General features: G+C 36.0%; 1 protein-coding gene across 1 annotated transcript; it reads left to right on the forward strand.

The window, feature by feature from the left end:
- The first annotated feature begins 12,855 nt into the window (after positions 1-12,855).
- On the forward strand, positions 12,856-15,985 carry LOC113061988 (CKLF-like MARVEL transmembrane domain-containing protein 8). The gene is made up of 4 exons (XM_026231487.1): positions 12,856-13,196; positions 14,719-14,886; positions 15,109-15,228; positions 15,432-15,985. The coding sequence occupies exons 1-4, from the start codon at positions 13,053-13,055 to the stop codon at positions 15,510-15,512; spliced, it is 513 nt and encodes a 170-aa protein (XP_026087272.1). The 5' UTR covers positions 12,856-13,052; the 3' UTR covers positions 15,513-15,985.
- Positions 15,986-23,450: the final 7,465 nt, after the last annotated feature.

Raw genomic sequence — 23,450 nt, forward strand, 5'->3', positions numbered from 1 at the left:
ATAGAAAACATAAAATGCATGCAAATGTAACACTTACTTAGAAGTCACATCGTCAGAACCCAGAAAGAGAAGGCATTGAATACGGTAGAAACAGACAACCCAAGAACTCTTTGGCCTTCCCTCCCACATATTCCCTTACCTCGAGGCAACACACCTGTGTGGATGTCTGTGTGTTTGAGAGAGACAGTCCGCGAGATCAAAGCTCATAGACACGTCATGATCTAGCGTCTGTCAGTCCCTGCGCTGTGAAGCTGGCAAGTGTCAAGATGGACAATAGTTTACTGCAGATCGTTTTTCTTTATCTGAAGCCATACATATGAGGGGGAGAGGAACGTTCGATAGATTTGTAGCCAAATAGCCTTTAAAACATCTCATTCGTGAACTGTAACTCGAATTGTTTTCTTCATTAGCAGTGTTTGCTTTCAAAAGCAATGACTTTTATGACCCGGATGTGTCAGTCAAAAAGACTCACGAAACAGATTAATCTGACGAGTAAGTGGAATTATTACACTAATTCGGTGAATCGTTCAGGAGACTTCGCTAAATCCACAACTACCACCACGAATCTAATTCAAAATGAACATTTGTCGCGAGAAAAAAAATTATCTAATTAGGCTACTATTAATTATCAGTAATAATTATACTAAGTACGCACAAACGAGGCTAATTAAAAAATGTATATAATTATTTACCTTACCATATAGTGCATAATGACTTGGAACTACCTGTTTTAATGCATACTCAGAAATAATTAGCCTATTCAGACATACCATGGTGTATTATATTTTTTTATTATTATAATTATTATTATATTATAATATTACTATACGAAATAACTGAAATATTTGGACATTTACACATGACATTAAATAGGTGTGTGGTCATGTGAGATTTTTTATTTTTCTTTCTTTTTCTATTTTTAATTTACAATGGGGAAATAAATGCTGTTTTATAAGATAAATCATATAGGTATCATGAGATTTGGAATAATTTTTGGTCCAATAACTAACCATCTACCTAGCAACCTCCCAGAACACCCTAGCAATTCAAAATACCATCAAAACGTATGTTTCTATAACAATCATCAATATACAGCTGGGCTGCCATAAGTGATAAGCTGACACAACAATACTAGCACTGGCTGATTCACCATTCGTTTGCAATTTAAGTATTTGCTTGCAGTGTATAAAAGGTTGGGAAGCCCCATAAACACGCACACACACACACACACACACACACACACACACACACACACACACACAGATGCTTATTCAGCCTCTCTGACAAGAGCTAGGGGCCTGTTGCCTGGCAACCAGGGGGTTTATGGCAGGAGAGGCACTTAAAGGCACTCTGGCACTCATGCACATCCGTGCACATGTGTGCAGGTGTGTGTTGGTTGAGCAGAGAGGCTGGGTGGAGACACTTGAAACAGGGAGATGAAAGCCTGCTTTTTACTCAGATAAAAGAGATGAGCTAAGAGATAAACCCAGAGACACTGAGTTTTCTGCTAATGTACAAGTGCTTTAGTTAAGAGAGAGAGGAGAGAAGCTTCATTATCTGTGCAAAGATAGCTTGAGAGATCGTATGAGGCAGTATGATGTCGTTAATGATGATGTCAGCACTCCAGTACCAACCGACAGGATATAAAAATCACACAGGATCTCTGGAATATCGCAGCTGTTCCTCTTAGACAGCAATGAGTTGCAAGCAAATGGAGACTTGATTTCAGTAAAAGTCTCAAATGTAGCCTACCTCTGGAGCTCCAAAAGAGATCTCAACAGTTTCAAACTCTGTTCACTTTTGTTACAACACCAAAGTCTGAGATTTTGATTTAAATATTTCTAAACAAAATTATCTACTTATATATATATATATATATACTTTAATTTTAATGTCAGTTTGTTTCATTTGTGTTCATTTTATTATTCTATTTTTGAGATAATTTTAAAGCAATTTTAAGATACAATGTGAAAGAAACATCTTGAAGCATGGAATATGAATTATGAAAGTGAATGAATTTGAGTAATTACATTACTCAAAAGCACTACTAGCCTATTATTATTATTATTATTAATGTTGTTATTATTATTATTATTATTATCATTATTATCAAGTCAAGCCACCTTTATTTATAAAGTGCTTTATAGAGTACAGATTATCAAAGCAGCTTTACAGTGTTAAAAAGGAAAACGTGTCCTGATAATGCAAGAGGACAGTATAGAAAACAGAGAGTTTAACAGTTAAAGTTGATTCGTTGGTGATTCAGTGATGTCATCATCCAGCTTAGTTCAGTTCTCTTCCAGTAGCGTCTGTGTCAAGTCAACAATGTTGCCAGAAATTGTGTCCCCAAATAAGCAAGCTAAAGGCAACAGTGGCAAGGAACCAAAACTCCATTGGTGACAGAAATGTAGAGGTTGTCTCTAGGTGCTGATTCACCATCTGGACTGGATCTACATCGGAATAAGAATATGTGTCTGCCTCCCGAACAACACTAAGTAGATTATTCCAGAATTTGGGCACTATAGGAAACGGACCCGCCGCCCGCAGTTGATTTTGGTTTTATCAAATGTCCAGAATTTATAAGGCTTTATAATTGATTAGCAATTATCTAACCTTGAGGTCATGAATTCATGAATTAACATTTCTGCATGTGACATTGAGATCTTAGGTTGTAATTTAGATATATTTTTAAGATGTAAAAATGTGGTTTCTACAAATGCATGACTTTCAAAGGAAAGGTTGCCATCAAATAGCACACGTAAGTTCCTAGCTGATAATGAAGAATTGACAGTATGGCAATCAAGTGTTAGACAAGTGTTCTAGATTATTACATGCAGAGGGTCCAATTATTAACACCTATATTTTTTGAGAATTTAGCAGTAGGAAATTACTAGTCATCCAGTTTTTATACAGCTATGCATTCTGTTAGTTTTGCAAATTGCTGTGATTCATCTGACCACAAAGAAATATAGTTGAGTATCATCAGCATAATAGTAAATGCTAACACCATGATTCCTGATTACATCTCTAAAGGTTAGCATGTAATGTGTGAAAAGTAATGATGGTCCTAGGACTGAGCCTTATGGTACTCCATACTGCACTTGTGAACTATATGATTCACTGTATTTTTTACAGAAAAGGGAGATTTGAGATCGGTCTGTAATTAACTAATTCTCCAGGTTCAAGTTGTGTTTTTTAATGAAATGCTTAATAACAACAATTTGGAAGGTTTTTGGGATATATCCTAATGAAAATGGTGAATTAATGATATTCAGAAGATGATCTATGACTTCTGGAAGCACCTCCTTTAGTAGCTTAGATTGTATAGGATTTAACATACATTTTGTTGGTTAAGGTGATTTAAGTTTATAAAATTTTTCCTGTCCTATATAAGAGAATGAGTGGAATTGTTCCTCAGGGAATCTATAGTGTACTGTCTGATGCAAAACTGTAGCTGACGGCTGCATGTTTATAATTTTATTTCTAATAGTATCAATCTTAAAAGTAAAGAAGATCATAAAGTCTTAATGCTGTGCCGTTGGGAAATAACTGTTCATTTTCACTTTCAACATGAATTTGTGCATTTGAATATGTTAGAAAGAAAAAAAACTTCCAAAGACATGCTAATACATAGTTAAATAACTTACTGAGTGATAATTCAAATAAAATTAACGTCAACATCAGTAGAAGACACTTCTTAAAATTACAATTATTTTTGTAAATGCAGTGGTCAAATGCTGTGTGACCACCTGACTAGTGACTGGTCTTTGTGCGAATGTCCACAAAACTGTAAGTCTTTCTGAATGTATAAAAGCAGTATGCTACTTTAGAAAAAGATGAAAAAGAGGAATTAGGGAGAAACAATAAATTATGCGTAATTTATTGCTATTTACAAATTGCTATTGCTAATATGTAATCAATAAAAAAGTAACTGTAGTCTGATTACAAGTATTTTCATGTAATTTAATCTAATTGCAAGTACATAATTTTTGGAATCTGTCTATGTAATCCAGATTACATGTAATCAGTTACTACCCAGGTCTGGCCGCCTCACAGCCGCCCCTGCTGCAGGGTCTCTGCAACCAGAACCAAACAATGTAAACATCTCACGAAGCTATCTCATATCCAAAGTCATATCTAAGGCCCTCACATTCTTGATATCCTCAATTAAAGTTTGGATCCATGTCTCTAGTTCTGAAATCTTCTCTGTCAGCCTAACTATTTCCCTGCATTTATCTCATGAATTCCTCACCACTGCCAGAGAAGGCTACACTATACGTGTGGCAAATAATGCAACCAACAGTTACAGAAGAAGAATATGATTCCAACTTACCACAGTTGTTTGACAAAGGTGTGAAAACAGAGCGAGAGAGAAAAGAAACGGTAAATGCAAATGACGAAGAAGTAGTAGTAGTAGAAAAAGAAGAAGCCTTCCTAGATCAAAATATAATATCTGTGAGGAAAAAAAAGCTGAAAACTCAATTTCAGTTGATATTCTCTCTTTTTTTTTCTCCCACTGTCTCTTAATCTCTGCCAGCCTTGGGCTGTAATTATATGTTGAGTAGATCCTTTGTTGCACTGAAATGAAGGAAAGGAAAACGGGGGCAGAAGGGGTCCTCAGAGAAGTGAGACTTGAATATCACCTGTCTTTGGACAGTAGCACAAAAAGTTCCGGGTAAAAAAAAATGCCCCTCAGAAAGAGGATTTTTTTTTCCTGGATAAAATAAGAACTGGTTTATTGCATCTTAGATGATTTCAGACATGAAGTCTTAATCATGCATGCAGATGCAAATTCTTTATAATGTAATTGATGATCATATTCATATTCTCAATGCATCTTTACCTTCAGCACCATTTACAGGCCTTGAGCAGTGTGTGTTTGTGTGTGTGTGTGTGCAATGATTCTCTGAAACATACTGTATGTGACCTTCACACCCCTAACACTAGGCTGGAGGCAGCAGGGGTGTCAATCATGCTTTGCTAGGAGACAATCTCTATCTTAGTGCCAGAGGCAGGTTTATCACAAACCACACCCCCTCCAACCCATAACAGTGCACAGGGAAATCAGACACAGTGACCTGTGATCTCTTGACCCGATGACCTCCCAGACTCCCCTATCTGCTCTAATAAGCAGCTCTGTTATGTGTGCTTGTCTTTGTGAGAGAGCAAAGGCAATGTGTGTTTCTCACAACAGAGATCATTGTGACTAACAATCCCTCCAGTCTCCAGTGAGATCTCTATTGCTAATGAAAGCTCAACTTTCAAGCCACACAAAGTAATCCACATGAGTAACACACGTGAAACAGTTCATGTCCGTATTGAGCTTTGTGTTTTACATGTATAAATCAGAAAATGTCCTACTGTATATAAAATGAGTCATTTTAGCACATATCCATGTAGTTTTTTTGGGTGTTCTGGAAGATTGCTGTTAGTTAATATTGTGTAACTTACATTTTAGCCAAAATATTGCCTTTTTTCCTTTTTTTTTTTTTTTTGCTCGACGAATGAAAATTATTCTAAAATGAAAAATCAATCATTGAGTCTTTCTGAGCAATACTCAGTAGTGATGTTTCATTTCTAAATGATTTTTTGAAAAAATCAGTTGATTAAATGATTTAATGAATCACTCCCAAAGATATTGTTTCATTCCTCAGTAAATCAGTGTTTAGGAACAAATAGTTTGATTGAATGATTCAGTGACCCCATAAAGATTATTGTTCCATTCATCAGTGAATCAGTTTTTGAACAAATCAGCTTATTGAATGATTCCGTGACACACTCTTAAAAACCCATAAACAAATTTATAAAAAAAAAATTTTAAAACCTAATTCTTCAGACTAAGTGTTTTTGGATGAATCTGTTAATTGAGTGATTCAGTGACACCCTCACTTCAAAGCCTCTTTCATTAAGATACTTATTTTATATCTGAATGAATCAGTGTTTTGAATGAATAAGTTCAGTGAATGAATCATTAATTCACCACCTGGAGAAACATTCACTGACAAAAAACTTTGGATTTTAGGCCTGGAACCTCAACATATTGAGCAGGTACTTTTTAATCAATTAACCATAAAAAAATCGTCAAATGTTTTTCTTTTCCATCTCGATGGATTTTGTTCTTCTTTAAGTTGCTTCTGTTTCTGCAGATAAAAGATGCAAAAATCTCAAATTCAATCACCTCATCAATTATAGCCCGGGGCTATGAAGTTCGACAACTCAAAAATCCCAGAGGGTGGGAAAAGTAGACTAATGAATGACCCTTTTGTGAACCAGCTGCATTTCCTATATGTTGTACTTGAGAAGAGAGTCCATCATTTAATTGGGAACAGTAATGCAGCACCTCAGTGACTGGAAGTGAGGCGATTCATTTGACGGACAGCTCCTGCGAATGAATTTGACGGGAGGTCTGAGCCCAGGGGATTGGAGATTTTTTGATGGTTGGATGCAACCACGCCCCTTTTTGATGACCAGACACTCCCTCGAGCTCCCAGAAGACTTTGCAGTGGTCCCAAGAAAGCCTCCTCTCCGGTTTCTTCGGTTTCTCTCCCAAGGGAAATATGGTTGGTTAGGCTCTCAATTAAGCAAGTTATTTTAAGCAAAACGCCGAGATGCAGCCATTTGCAGAGTGAAAGAAATGCAACTAATGCTGAAACGAACTGAGGGGTTTTATAAATATATATGATTTTTGAAAGCGTACACGCATATGAAAGAAATGTCTTTGATCCTGAGTGTAAACATATGCACCTTAATATGATTTTTGCACTATGCAATTCAAAGTAATGTTCATCATGAAAGAATAAAGTAATTTGTAGTATGGGTCTGTGGCTCTTGTTGTTTGTGGCTTGAGAGAGTATTTCGACTGTAATAGGTTTTTGTAAATGAATATGACACTAATGCACATAATTCCTGGCTGTGAACAAGGGTCTCTTTGAAGTAAACAGAGTCTGGCCTGTGTCTCAATGAGCATAAATCCCTAGCAATGATGTTGGGACTGAGCAAACACACACCTGCACCCACACACTCACAAACATTGATCTTTCAATACATATTTATGCTTGACCACAAGTGACACCAAACAGACAGATAATGAGGGCCGCTGGGATCTCTGGTTCCCCCAAGAGACTCTAATCTCTCTCTCTCTCTCTGCACACACTAGACAGTGGTAATAAAGTTTGCCACTGAACCCAATGTCTCTGACTTACACACACAAACACACACACACTCTACAGAAAGACAGGACAGTTTATGAATATGTCTCTGAGTATCAGTGACCTTAAGTCAGCTGAAGTTATTGATTTTCTGGGAGTTTGTTTGTTTGTTTTTAAGTCACATTTAAATAATTTATGATAATATATATATATATATATATATATATATATATATATATATATACATATATATATATATATATATATATATATATATATATATATATATATATATATATTCATTACTTGTATGTCTAAATACTTTTTGGGCCACTTTCAATACATTCATTATGGATTAAACATTATATAATCTTCATTATCTAAGCGATCCAGGGGGTGATTTATTTATTTACTTATTTATTATTTTGTTCCTAACACAAGTTATATTTAAATAATGTATGAATTATTCATATATTTTAGTTACTTAAATGTGCTAATACTTTCGAGACACTGTAAATACATACATTATGGATTAAATATGATAACCTCAAAGAGAGATGGGATCAGGGGCATTGCAGGCCTGACTTGAACCTGCATTTCCCACATGAGCACCATGGTTCAATGTATTAGAAGCATGAGTGTGAACCACTATGCCAATAAAGTTATTTTGGATTTAAAGATTAATATATAGTATAATTGTTCCATGTATTGTAAGATTTGATGGTTTAAAGAGATCTTATCAAAAAGTTTTCATTCATATTTCATAGATGAGCTGGATTTTGCCAGGAATTCAGTTGAATCAAACCTCGAGTTGCATCCTGCTTTTCATAAAAGACTGCACTGCACAAGTATAACACGATTTTGTGTGCAGGAGTTTGTGTGAGTGGCTGCTTCGTCCTTCTTTGCCTTCTCCTCTGAATTTGTCAAAGTCAGTGATAAACAGGAAGGACAACAGCATACAGTGATATGAGCGATAATGAGCAACCCCGGTCACACATTCATCCACAAACACACAATTCCTGCACCAGCTACTCTAAAACAGATTAAATATGGATTAAACCTATTTGCATATGAATTGCGTTATCAAATAGTTCTTCCATGGATTAATGAGATGGAGTTTTGCTGCAGTAGTATGAATATATATTTCATTTATTTGTCGCCTTGTAAAACAATCACTCCCCGCTCAATTGTCAACAGAAGAGAACTGTCATTTTTTTCTTCCTTGTTCTTCGTCTCTTGTCTGCTCAAGACACGTCCATCCTTAAAACTTATGCTTCTTTAACTTTACTCTTAGATTAAACATGTTTGTTAGCTGCTATTATTTTTATATATCTTTCATCAAAAAAAAAACTTCTTTACCATTTCATTTCTCCAGCAAGTTTAGATTTTTTTTTAAATCCTCATATACTTTGAGACCATAAAAAAAAAATTCTAGCACCATTGCATCCCTTCAAGGAAGCAATAAGCCAATAAAGCCATATTTGTGAGTAAATAATGAGAAATACAACAATAATCAGACCAGCTTACATTTTTCTTCAGTTTCGAATGCTACAGACCAGTTCTAAATGTTATTAAGAGCCTTCTGTGTGATGTGGATACAGAGAATGTGTTTAGACATGTTTCTCCTTTGGATCCTCTTTCTCTGTTTTATATCTCAGAGAAAGACTAATTTTCATACTGTCAGATCCGCTCAAAAGCCGCTAAATCTTTTTTCTTTAAGTCCTTTTTCTTTGTTGTCTCAGCACAGGTGGGAGAGGGGCCTGTAAGGACATGACTCTCTGTTTTATGTGGGTAACCTCACACAAACAGAGACATACTGCACACGGCACATGAGGTTTAGTTATTTTAATTCATCCTTTGGTGTTTTCTAGACGTATAGAGCTCTTCATGCACTTTGGAGTAAAAAAAATATCAGTACAGTCCTTGCTAATGTCATCCAATGTTCCCACTCGCTTTGTATAAATTGATTTAATCTTTGAAAGGTTTGGTACAGATGCCTCTAACTTTTTCTCTTTCCTATGTACTCCTCTTTATCTGTTTCATTCCCTTTCCAGTGCCTATCTTCCAGAATGCTTTTTTCCCCTATTAAATGAGCATTCAGCAGCAGCATCCACTTAAAGGAAAAAACAGATTTAAATTAATAACTTTCTCTGTGCATATTTGCGACAGCCACTTATCAATCCAATTTCAGCCAGTGAGACTTCTTCTCAATAATCTGCCTTCAAGGCAGTAAAGAAAGCGCAAAGAGGAATATTAAATTTGATACAAGAAAAATCACATGCACAGAGCGTTTGACTGAGTAATGAGTACATGTCAGAATAATATGTGTTATGAATCTGAACATTAATGGATTAATCATTTATATGTGCCAGTAGAGAATTTTTTTCCCTGTAAATTATGTCAATCATTAAAACTGCACACATACACAGAGAAATAATGTTTGAACGGAGCTGTGCATTTATTAACTGCATGCAGAACTGGTAGTTTAGGTACAGGAGTTTATAAAAGTCCAAACAACAAAAATTGATCTAATTTTTGATTGATTAGCAGTTTTTTTTTTATCCCATTGTTTAGAGACACACCTGCCCTAAGAGCAACCTTAAAACAGCATTTAACATTAAAATTTGATCAACAACATCAAAGGTAGCCAAAGAGTATTATTATTACTATTATCATCATCATAGTACTGTATATTATGTTAGATTATTTACAATACTGTTGAAAAGTTTGGGCTCAGTAGGATTCTTTTTTTTTAATTATTATTATGCTCTCTAAGTCTGGATTTACTTGATCGAAATACAGTAAAAACAGAAAAACAGTGAAAAATAGCTGTTTTCTAGAAAATCTAATTTAAAATGTTGCTTATTCCTGTGATGGCAAGGCTGAATTTTCAGCAGCCATTACTCTAGTCTCCAGCGTCACATGTGTTGGGCAAGTTACTTTTAAAAAGTAATTAGTTACAGTTACTAGTTACTTCTTCCAAAAAGTAACTAAATTAGTAACTCAGTTACAAATTTTTAAAGTAACTAGTTACTTAAGAAAGTAACTATTGCGTTACTTTCAAGTAAAATTAAATTTTAAATGCTCAAACGTGACCCCACCTCTACCCCTCTTTAAATGAACTTAAAATACATGTGCATGTTCAATTATTTATGATAAATCTGAATATTATAATGAAATGGACACTTAATACAATACATTATTAACAGAAACATGAAACATTGTACACACATCTAAAAAAAAAGTTGCTGTGGGACAAAGTGAGACTAGCCTCCAATCAAATGGCATGTATGTAGATATTATGTTTATATAGTGGATCAATGCAAATAACACGATATATTTTTGGGAACTTTTGATATTTCCTTTTATTGTTTCTTTAATTTCTTGAAGGAAAAAGTAATGTATATACTTCTATTTAGAGAAGGCTACTTTTGGATTATTTGGGCTCGTCGCCATACCTGTCTCTCGTTGACTGACTGGCTTGTGTTGTTCGTTGTGTGTCCTGTCCTGTCCGATGATGGGTCGTTCGCGAATGAGCGTTAAGGCTGGTTCACACGGCAGGATAATTGGGCCGACTTTAGCCCCGATTCAGCCCTTCCGACAATCTTAGGATGCTCCGATTATCGTAAAATAATCTGATCAAATATTCCTGCCGTGTGTGGTGTGTTAAGACTAATCTCCTCTGCTCGGAAGAATGTCGGGACCGCTCCGATCTCAAATCGGGGATATCCAACATGTTGGATTTATTTTGCCCGATTTCTTCTCGTGTGTGGTGTCCCCCGAGGACAAACAATCACGCAGCCTGTGGACTGTGGCGTGTGGCCAATCAGAAAGCGAGGTGACGAGGCAGTGATAGTACCGGGAAACAAAATCAAAACAGCCGGCGTATATAATATAACAAATACAAATAAAGTCGATGAGCATAACTACATCCACAACTGCAGTCCACCAGAGTACATGGAAACGAATATATGAACGTTTATTTCAACGGTTATTAATCTGTGTAGTACGTAACAACATTTATATGAGATAAAACAACAACTTATCTCCATATTATGATATAGCAAGTATAGTCCATGCTCGCGTTGTCTCCACCTCTTTGACCATCGCCTTTTCTTGTTTTTCTTATGTTTTTTTTTTTTCAGTTAAAAACCAAGAACAAACTATGGCCACTGCATCCTCTTCGTCCGCCATGATTGTTTACTCTAAAGTCACGTTTGATCTCGAGGGATTTTGCGAGATTTCCCGTCTGACCTGGGAATGCTCGGGAGTCAAATCGGTTCGTGTGTGATGAGTTGATATTGCCGTGTGGCTGCACACCACACACGGAACGACCAAAACTGTTAGACCCGTGATTTTTTATCGCTGTGTGTGGGGTCTCTCATATTTGGAAAATCGGCCGACAATTTTAAAATCGTCCCGTGTGAACCAGGCCTTAGTGATGATGGATCGACTCGTTCGCGAATGAGCTTTTGATGAGTCGTTCGCGATTCGCGAATGAGCCGACTCTAAGAGCCGGCTTTTTTAGTTGAACTTCGGGAGCTGGCTCGCATATCTGAAGAGCCAACTCTATTTTTTCAAATTTAGCCTATAGAAATTAAATAATTATGTAATAAAAATTGAAATATTATAGTCAAAGTCATTTAAAGAGCCGTTTGTGGGCCAAAGAGCCGGCTCTTTTCAGTGAGCTGAGTCAAAAGAGCCGAATTCCCATCACTACTATGCGTGCTTTCGAAAACCCGCCCAACTCTACCTCTGATTGGCTTACAATGAAATTTTACTCTACCTAAGCCAATCGTCAGCATTTATGCGCTTGTCTCGTGCTCTGCCCACTAACCAAGGAAGAACAGTAAAAAAAAGTATTTGCCTCTCGCTCAGAGATCTAGTTGGTCTGATGAAAAAAAAAAACAGCTTCATCATCAGTTATAGTAACGCGCCGCATTTTTTGGCAGTAACGGTAACGGCGTTATTAAGATGAGAAGAGTAATCAATTAGATTACTCGTTACTGGAAAAAGTAATGCCGTTAGTAACGCCGTTATTTATAACGCCGTTATTCCCATCACTGAAGATCACAATGCTTGATAACATTCCTTATTATTATCATCAGTGTTAAAACAGCTATGCTGCTTATTATTTTTGTGGAAACCATGATACATTTTCCAGAATTCTTTGATGAAAATATATGTAGTAGGTATACAGTCACGTTTGATCAATTTACTGCATCCTTGCTAAATAAGTGTTTTTTTTAAGACCACAAAATTTTGAATAACAGTGTATATTTATTTATATGTCTTTAAAATATTTTTTAAATATTGCATCAAAACTATCTAAAAAAATTTTTGTGTCGATTTCTACTGGGTTTTCGTTTAGCAGGAAAACTGTGAGTAGAGGATTTATTTGACTGTTGCTCCATCTAGTGGAGTAATGTAAAACCACAATTCATGTGTGCCAGCATCTGTAGTGATGATGCGCACGAGTAGGCTACTCTGGGCACTTTTGCACGTGCACGTACGTTCATCACAACTCAATGCAAAAAAAATAATAATAATCTAATAGCCTACCAAAAGCAACTTTTTTCCAGCTTGCTTTTTGAATAGATAGTTTCATTAAAAATGTTAACACTGTTCTTTTGAAAATGCAGTACCTAACCTGATCAGGTGTATTTCTAGAGGAAGTCGACTGTGGTTGGGGGCGGTCTTTGGGCGGAGTCTTTTCTGCAGCAACCTCAGTTTGCAAATAAACAGTTTTCTGATAGTTTGCAGTGGAGCTAGGATTTAGTAAAAGTATAGAAATGCCATATTCTGTACCTGCAAGTGGGGTTAAATAAATAGGTTACATTATAATAAACGTTTGATATAATAATAGTTGATAGGAGTGGAGCAGAAAGATTTTGGGTCGCATTTATGGCGGAGAATCCAAACTCTAGACCTATAATAACCACCGAGAGCAGCCCTTACCTGGAATGCGGGAACTCAAGCACAGGAACCCCGTGGTACGACAAAGAGTCCGTGCTGAACCTGTCTAAATACCTCATCTTTGTCGAAGTTGTGAGTACTTTATTACAGAACTTTATTAAAACTTACCTTCGAATCAAATGGGCAGTTGACGAAGAAAGCTAAACAGCTTCTCGTAAATACTTTGGGTTAATGGTGAGGCACTGCTTGTCTTTTCTGTTATCTTTCCTTTTGATTTTTCCCTGGAATTTGCACAAGTAGAATAGCGCTTTGTTAAGAGCCATTGCGCGCGCAGGACGGCGTGGTTGGTAGGCAACCGAATGTGGGCTATTCTCCTCTCCAAAACGAAGTTATGCAGCACTGTTTATCTCAAAATGTGACTTAAGGTAAACGCCCATCCGAAGTCATTCGTGCTAAAAACACAATTTAAAATGGTAAGCTTTGTTGTTTTGCACGTTGTATATCTATTCACCTTTAAATCGGTGAATCAGTTTAATTGTAAACAATGGGTTGCATGTTTATTTTAGTTTATGCATATTTTTCTAACCTGTTCGCTTTGTCAATAAAAGGCAGATTTTCTGTTTCGCAAGATACACAGCTATAAAAACGCCTGCCTGTGCAATCAGGAGGAAGTATTAATGACTGGAGGGCTTCTGGTCCACACTGCATGCATATTAGGGCTTTGTAACCGTATGCTTTTAAAGATATGGACACCTAATTTGTATGTGTGGCTTTCATTATGTGAGCTGCAAAGTCCCCATAACAAACTTAAGAGTTCATGATTTCGTGTACAAGCTCATTAATGAAGAGCCTAGCCTTCGATTCACATTTATTTCTATGTAACTGCAAGAGCCCATAATGCCCTTTTTTGCTGATTCTGACATGAACCTGGCAGTGGAACTCTTTTTTTTTGGTGCAGGTGATTGTGGTCGGTGTGAATGTTCCTCTTTCTGATTCAATGCAGGGAAGATAAAGCCAATGTGTAGCAGAGGAAGTGAGACTGTGATAGAGCTACCAATTTAAATAAACAAATGTTGAACTATTCAATTCAAATTCATTTGTATAGCGCTTTTCACAATACACATTGTTTCAAAGCAGCTTTACAGAAAATGCATGTGTCTACATTAGAAAGAAGAAGTTAATGTGTCCAAGTAATGTTCCTTTCACAAATGAATAGTTCAAGATAATAGAACCAGGTTTATTTACTTATTTTTTTTTTTTTTGTGTTTCTGTTCATCTAAAATTCTATAATGTCTATAAATAGGCAAAATTTTTATAGGCTATAAATCTTAATTTAATCCTCTCAACCATTTTTTTTTCTCCGTCGAGGATAATGGTCTAGAAAATTCTGGAATTATAATTTTAAAAGTGGGGAAAGTCATCTAAATTAATATAATCTTATAGTTCCATGGTCATTTCTATGTTGAATTTTAAATTTTTGTCATTGTCAATGTCTAAAATATTATTCGGTAGAACATTTGAGTAAAAAAATCTATAAATAAAAAAGTGAGGGGTTAAAAAGAACCACTGAGAACCACTCTTCTACAGCATTTCTATTTAGGTTTTTCCAGACGATTGAACATTTGAAAGCAACAGGAATTCTTTTATTCTTCAGATCTTGGGCCTGATGGTATGGGCACTGATTGCAAGCACAGAGTATTTCCGATTTTCTCCATTTGGATGGGTGATGTTTGTGACTGTCTTCTACTGGCTTCTCACCCTCTTCCTTCTCATCATCAAACTGGCCAGAGGACAAGTCCGACACATTCCCTGGACGACGGTGGTAGGTGGACTTCTATACAGTTGATTCTTGTCTCTACAAAGCTGTAGAAAAACGATGCCTTGATGGTATGTGCAAATAGTTCTGCATTTTAATTTAGAAAAACAAGTATAAACTTACCTAAATTATCTTAGTGACCTTCAAAACAATGTGGTTAAATGGTTTTTAAGGAACATGTTGTGCTGATTGTCTTAAATAATTGTAGTTCTGTCCCGGCCCTCCCAGGTTCTCATTTTTAACTGCACTGCTGCTTTATTGTACACATCTGCTGCTGTTGTTGAGGCAACATTGGTGAATCAGGGGGTCAAGGGTCATCATGATTTCAACTGTTGGGCAGCATCGACGGTAATTATCAGTTTGAAGTACATAATTGTGTGCAAGGCTGTAAACAACCTAACTTTGAGGGGAATACATATTTGTGGACAAGTGATGAGTTTTGAATAGTTTTAACTGATTGTGTGAAATGTCATTTACAAAGTGAAATCCCTTTTTTCCCATTTACATTGCATCAAATTTTTAACGCTTGCCTTTTTTTCTCTCTCTCCTAGTTTTTTGCATTCCTAGTATCTCTGAGTTACGCTGGTAGTGCGTTCTTCAGTTACAAATCCTGGCACAGAGGAGATGAATAAAATGGACTGGATTGTAGTTCTTAATCAAATGTTAAAATTATGAGGCACCCTTACATTGTTCAGGTATGGACTAAACTTGAAAAAATTTAATACTGATGATTGTCTTTCATATTAAAAATGAAGATATTAAGAAATTTGCTCTTTATGCCTATGTATTTACCACCATTCCACACATACACATATTTGTCTAATGTACAAAGGATATTTGGATATATTTCTCATATTTAATATGGACTTTACTGAATGGAGTTTTATCATAATGCTCATTAACTGGTTGTGAGTGAATAGACATTTTTCACATGTGTGTTTTTAATGTGCAGTTTAATGTTGGTTCATATTTGCATAATCTAAAAGTATGCTGAAAAACATGATGTTTGGATTTCCTATGATTTATGGAAGCCTTGTTATATTTCACAAAGCATAAGTGCAAATCATTGTCAAATTAAAGCTGTGATTATATTTGTCCTTTGAAAGCAGATCTCATTTACTTTTTACTGTTGTAAATGTCGAACTGGCTGCACACAATAAGCAGCTCACATTTGGCATAAAAAAGGTAAATTGCATAATTAAACTAGAAGAGGAAGTTTACAAAAGTGCATCCATGCACTCCATTACTGAAACTTAATCAAAGATTCAAGGATTCAAAGCACTCAATCTCATATACCCAGTGAGGAAAACAAGTTTCCCTGAGCAATGAAAATATTTTATTGCTGTCTACAATGAATGCCAAGACAAGTGCAAAATTATACACATATACAAACTATACACACCTACATACACGGCTATACACATATACATACTGTGACGAGTGGGGCGGGGCTGAGAGACGTGGGAACAGAGCAAGGCCAGTGGAGTGATTGGAGATGAGCGACACCTGCTCGACTTACCGGTCTCGAGTCCCACGGAGGAGATGGAGGGATATTAAAACGGAGAGACGACAGTGAAGGACGAGAGAGGACCAGGCCTGGGTTTTAGTTTGGTTTTTATTTGTGCGTGTCAGAAATCCGTGAGGGGCTGACGCGCTGTTTTGTCTTTATTTTGTAATTAAAGTTTATTTGATTTTCCGCCGGTTCCCGCCTCCTTCCTGTGATCATGGACTTTTAATTCGTTACACATACATACAAATATAATAAACGTAATAATAAAAACAATGCTGCATGAGTAGGAATATAGATCATGAAAAAAAATACATATAAAGACTATATCTATTTATGTGAGTACGGAGTAGGAATATAGACTGTGAAGAAATAGGAAAATAGACTATGTTAATCTATATATGCGAGCATAGCATAGGAATATAGACTATATATATATATATATATATATATATATATATATATATATATATGAATGTACAGTATTAACTTATGTGCAAAAAAAAACAATAGAGCAGTAATGTGCAAATTGAGTGCAAATGCATGTTAAAAATAGCAGCAGTAACGGTAACAGATGTGCAAATTGAGATAAGGCTACATGTAATATTAACAAATAGGCAATGGTAGTAATAATAACAATAACATTACAAATGTGCAAATGAGATTAAACAATTTGGAACAACTGTTTTTTGATTTAGATAAGCCCACTACCTAGCTACCTGTTTAAGAGTCTAATAGCTGAGGGGAAGAATGAGTTCCCTAATCTGCACCCAAAAAAATGATTTTTCAGTTTTGTTCACTTTACCTGAACAATTTATGTTAAATTAATGCCATTTTGGCTATTTTTCAGTTCAACATGATTGTGTCATGTTAAACTGACTTAAAACTGTCACTCGTTGGTTTAACATAAAGTTTTCATTTTGAAAGAACATGTTTCAATCAAGCACCTCAAAATAAGTTTTACACTTCCCATCATGCTTTGCACAAAACTGGATATGGGGAGAGAAAATGTTGAAATAAAGTGTTATTTTATGCAGTTTTTAGTAAAATGTGATAATAAGGAGAGTTTTTCATGTGCGTTCACACCGCCGGCATCAAGAGCGTCAAAAATCGCTCTTGCCGCTCTGCTCAAGACGCTGCAGAAAGATTTGTGAGCGCTCAGACGCTCTGACGTAGATGGAATGCTTATTTTTTATTTAAAGTGGCCGCAAAGCAAACAAGCTTGTTGATCACGTGCAGACTAACCACAAGGAGGGTAACGTTATAAGTTAACCTCATGAAATATTGTTGTGGACGAAATATTAAGATCCTTTACTTAAAATGAACAATCTCAGACACCCTGATCCACGTATCACTTTTAATTTATTTTTTATGTCCCTGTACGCAAACAGGGACACATCATAGATTATTGCAAACACGAAACAGCAATAATCAACCTGTCCTCCATTGTGCTTGGGAACTAATGGTCGGAGCTGCATTCTCTGGAATCCTCTCAAGCGGTTGACTTCTACGTTCAGATTGGTTGCTGCCCAAGCGCACCATAGCTCATTACCATAAAGTTGCCTTGATTTCAACTCTCCTCCATGCTCTCAACGGCCAAGTCGCGCTGCGCCGCTCCTCGCCGCCGGCTTTCATTGAAAATGAATGACTTCCGGCCACTTTGACGCTCTCGACGCCGGCCGTGTGAACGCACAGTAATGCTCTATTATGTGGGCATTTTAAAAGACTTTATATTGGTGTATTTTGTGCGAGTTACCATTGTGGTGAAATGTGGAGCTTGTGGTTGGGTTGAGGACCTGCCAAGTTAGCTAAAATTATAATGTTGGCAATTTTATCTAGTAGGCAGGACAAAAATGTATATTGTTAACATGGCTTTGTTAGATATATTAGACATGACACAATTAAATGTAGTTAACAGGGCATTATTTTTTAGAGTTGGCATGGCAAAATTAGACCTATAGTTAACCTGAAAAGATTTTCTCTATTAGGGATGGCAAAACTTTATCTAGTAGGAATAACACTTTTTTTTTTTTTTAAGAAGTCTTGACTAAATAAATTCAAGTTCATACAACAAGATTACAACAAATCATATCAAACAAATTAGATCTTGTTGAAACAATGTAATTCAATTTCGTGGAAAACCTTTCCTTAATTTAATTAAGTTCGTTCAACAATTTTTTTTTTTTGAGTGTGGAAATCCTGCAATTCCCACTCCTATACCTCTGTCCTGAGGGTAGGAGTGTTAACAGTTTGTGTTGGGGGTGGGTGGGGTCTTTAAAGATGGAGGCAGCTCCTCTGTGGACTGCGGTGGTAAATGGCCTGCAGAGAGGGCAGTGGTGTCCTGACGATCTTTTCAGCAGTCTTCACCACACTGTAAAAAGTAATACCTAGATCAAACTTATAAAAAGTGAGGCAAGTGGCTGCATTGGATGTTTTAAGTTGAGTCAACTTGCAGCCTTTTTCAAGTATAATAAACTCTGTAAAATTACTTAATTCAAACACAAAAAAATCAAGTTGAGTTAACTAATAAGTGCTATATTAGTCAGTTAGATAAACCTAATTTTCTTGGTATATGTAACGTATTTATGGGTTGCTACAAGTAACCTGTACTCATTTTAGTTAGGTTTTATGAACTTTATGCTCATAGTAAATTTAACCTAATCAAATGTGAATAAACATTTTAATTAAGTCCTGGCTATTACCTCAGAAAATACATCTAAATGTCTATATTCTAAGCAGTACAGTAAATCACTTTACATAAACAGACTTTGTCAATAACAATTACAAATTCAATTGAAGAAGAAAAAGATGGGAAGACAGATTAAAGACAATAACATTTATTCAATATCAACTAGTGTAACTTTTAACAGTGCCTACAAAACATACAAAAGTATGCATAGGGTCCAATCCCACAAAGAGCCTGTGATATATCTCAGAAGTATACACCAGATTTGAGTGATATTAGAGGTTGTGGGCATAGACAAGTCCAAACAGGAGGTTTTCTACAGGTTTGGCACACCTCTGACCATGGGCTGTCCTTCTACTGTGACAATCCCAATCGTGTTTGGCTGATGGCGCATGTATATTTTCAGTGGGGAACTGCCAAGCTCAGCATGCACCTCTGTTTCATCATGACTCTATTGGGGAGACAAAAAAGAATCAAGAGTTTGGTCAGACAAACAGGTATTGAGATGAATATAGCAGACTGGTAGAAGACAGATACGACACAAAGTCAAAGTTGTACTTTTTAGTTGCTTAAGGTGATGGACACTAGATGGATACTTTGACTAGAGCATGTGACCAGAGTGAAGTCTACCATGACAATGTCATAGAGTGTGGGTACTATACTATCATGATCTACTGTAGCATGAGTGTTGTCTTTTCTGGTTCAAAGGATACATTACAATAAAACAATGCAATTTTCCTTGCCTGTACCTTATTGGTCATCACATTACTGTATTAAATATATTTCAAGAACAAAGTAATTACCCCATATCATCACAACAGACAGAACAGACAGACAGAAATTAGATAAGTAGCTTTAAGCCCAGTACATACATGGTGGACACTGATGAGGTCTTCCTTTCCCTCCCACATGTACTCAATCAGGCATCTCAGTACCACTTCTCTCCTTTTCTCCACATAGCCAAACGGATCCTGTCAACAAGTAAAATCTGATCAAAATTCACTGCCTGATGACAGTTTCACAAATTAGAGAACCTCTGTATTTCAACCATGCAATTGATGTAAAAGGTTGCACTATACATACACCACTACCACTGTACTGTAAAAGATCTCACACTATCACCAGCATCTCACAAAATTGAGATTTAACGGACCATGTAGGCTGTATTTATCAGTATGAATCAAGCTTCTATTAGTGCAGTAGTAGGAGGCAGAAAGGTGATCATATCTGCCTTCTATTGGTGGTTGGTACATAAAACCTAATTCAGAAATGTAATTGTATGGAGCCAACACTATTGTTTGCAATTTTACCTATGTTTTACTTACCTGGGAATAATTATAGCTTTAACTGTATCTATTCTGAAGTTTTTCTTACCTGTATCTGAAGACCCCAGGTAACAAAAACGCTTGGTTACCTAAAGACCAGAAAAAATATGCATGTTAGAATAAGTTTAAAAACCAGTGGTAAATGTAAAATATTTAAGTAACAGGTTAAAAATAGTTTTATGGTTTTGAGCCAGTGCTATCAAATGCACTTACAACTCTGCTGCTGATAACACGAGGACCCCACGACAGCTGCATGCCCCACCGGAGACTGTGTTATTAAGATGAAATTAAATAAGTTTTTTTGTTGCCTTTTTCTCCATCACACTTTAGAAAACATTATATATCACCTGAAAACATAAAATCTCAAAATTCATCCTTTGAAACCCATTTTAAATTCATCTACCATGAAAATTGTACATCAAAATCATGTTACAAAATGTTTTCAGTCGTGAATTATAGGTTTGGATCATGCACTTTCAAGTCTATGTTCAAAAATGTGAATGGCAGTTAACAGGGTAAGTTAACGCTAACTAACGATTAAAAGTGATATTATTGGTAAAATTAAAGCCAAAGTAGTCTTAAAACATAATAGGCATTACTAAAGCACTTGTTTAATTTCATATTAACTACACGGTCTTAACTGCTGTTGTCTTCTGATCGTTGCATACAAGACTTCACTGCTTAGCACTGTGTAGCCAACTTAGCTTGCCATGTGTGCAGGATAGCTAGCTATACAGTACAATTTGCAAACCTTACTTTAGCTTCCTAGTTGAGTGAACGATTTTGCGTGACTTTACATCACCAATAAATTGCCAAAACTTGCACATCTTACCGTGTTAATCTGTCTGTGAAATTTAGATCCGCTGCAGCTTTCAAACAGTTGAAGTGCCGAGGAAGCATCTGCCTTGGAAAATCCCCGCCAGTGAAAAAGGGATAAATCCAACTTAATTTTTATGTGTTTTTTATTTCAAATATTTAAGTTTGATGAACACACATGCCACATCGACAGCTGCTCAAATAAATTGTGTATTTCAACTCACTTTTATAACATTTCTTGTACACAACAAACTCATACAAAAAGCTACCCAAATAAATTGCTATTGTTTTACTTAAAATATATTGTTATGTAAAAAGTGATATATTTTAAGTAAAGAGGAAGTATATTTATACTTTTTAGTATAAAACAAATAAAATAAACTAGATTACAACTATTTAAAATATATAAAACCTACTGTGTGGGTGTAGCACTTTTTACAGTGCACTCTCTGCAGACGTTTGTGGGACCTTACAGTATACACAATGATGCAGCTCATCAAGACGCTCTCAACCACACAGCTATAAAAGTTGTTGAGGATCTTAGGTAGGTGACATGCCAAACTCAGCCTCAGTCTCTTCAGGAAGTACAGCCTCTGTTGTGCCTTCTTAACCATGCTGGGTGGTGTTGAGTGTCCAGGTGAGGTCCTCGCTGATGTGGACCCCAAAGTATTTAAAGCTGCTCACCCTCTCCACTTCAAATTCTCGGATGGCTGGTCAGTTTTCCTCCTTTTTAATCAAGTCCACTATAGGGTGGCCAATCATGCCATTTTCGCAGGACACGTCCTGGCCAGGATTTCTATATTGCATAAAATATCCAGGTTTTGGCTTTGGTTTCCTGTTTTCATACTTAATGATGGTAATGATCGTTTGCAGTGTATTGTTATACATCATCCACTAAACGATGATGGGGATTTTATTTCTGGATTACTTACTATCCAAACAAGGATTTCTGAAAGTTGCTTAACTTGAAGCATTTCAGATCGATACATTACAGTATTAGACCTATTAACCTATGAACACGCTTTTCTAGTTAAGTTATAATATGCTATTATTTGTCACAGTGAATCTTAACAGTTACTATAGTACTAGGAGAAACCACATTTTGTTTGTTGTGTGCAGGTGATTCTCCTGGTAGCGTTCGTTCCACGTGGTACATCAGCTTCTACACTTACAGTTTCTTTGAAGGGGTCACACTCGATTACTCCATCACGGTCGCCCTTTTTCTATTCCTGACTGTATTTGGGATTCCGAAAAAAGCATTATTTGTGAACTGGACCATAGCCGTGAGTATTGTGTTCCACATATCTGTTTCAGATCAGTATTCTTACAAAAAATAAAAAATTATCAGTATGTGAATAGTTGACGCGTAACGTTATTGAACTTTTTGATATATCAAATCCAGATTAAGCTTGTGAGAGTTTAGACACGTTTTAACAAACAAGCACGGTTGTCAAGGGTATTTCATTTTATTTATTTTTGTTTTGTAACAAGGTAGTTGACCAGATAGAAACCAGTCTGACCAAAACTAGTTAGCAGCTTAAAATTTATTTTCCAACTCTGTGATTCATCATCTCCAACTGGTTCCATTGTAGCTGCTGTGAAGTCTTATGAAACCCCATTCTTGTTGCCGCCTCAGTAAGGGGTTCATCAGTTGATGATCAATAGTTTTCATTTAGACTGCTGAGATTTATTACAGTCAGTCAAATTTGTAATAACTTGTAAATGTTATAATTTTTAATAACTGCTTGTAATAATATTGCAAGCTTTTCTAGTGTTTGTTTTCCAGGTATGTGGTCTTCTAGTCTCATATCTCTCACTTGTTAGTGTGATACTTTCGTTTGTTGCTGCTCGTCACTCACAGCCTGCGGGTGAGTTATGAGCTGTGTGTGTTTTTAGTGTGCATTTCAACATATTTAGGTACACTGAACATAGCTGGATCTGCAAAACATTTTCAGGTGCTTCTGGATCCTGAACTGTTTATCTGATATAATGTAATTTCTATTCCAGATCCACCAATTTAAAAACACTCTAGCCCTTTATAGTGCTTCTCCTGAAATATCTAACTGCCCTCAACACATAATAGCTTGGATGGGATGGAATAGAATTGATAAAGGGTATGGTCTTTTTATTAAATTTCCTTGGAACATAAAATATTTTTTCACAATGTCATTTATTCTACATATGGTTTATTGCAGAAAGATGTTTTAATACTATAACCATAATCTAATATTTAATA

Source organism: Carassius auratus, chromosome 44, assembly GCF_003368295.1.
Source record: "Carassius auratus strain Wakin chromosome 44, ASM336829v1, whole genome shotgun sequence".
NCBI lineage: Eukaryota > Metazoa > Chordata > Actinopteri > Cypriniformes > Cyprinidae > Carassius > Carassius auratus.

Excerpts from the sequence above, each read along its gene's own strand:
- LOC113061988 (XM_026231487.1), top strand. The coding sequence starts at position 13,053 with ATGGCGGAGAATCCAAACTCTAGACCTATAATAACCACCGAGAGCAGC. Across the intron at positions 13,197-14,718 it reads ACCTCATCTTTGTCGAAGTT|ATCTTGGGCCTGATGGTATG; the intron begins GTGAGTACTTTA and ends TTTATTCTTCAG. Across the intron at positions 14,887-15,108 it reads ACATTCCCTGGACGACGGTG|GTTCTCATTTTTAACTGCAC; the intron begins GTAGGTGGACTT and ends CGGCCCTCCCAG.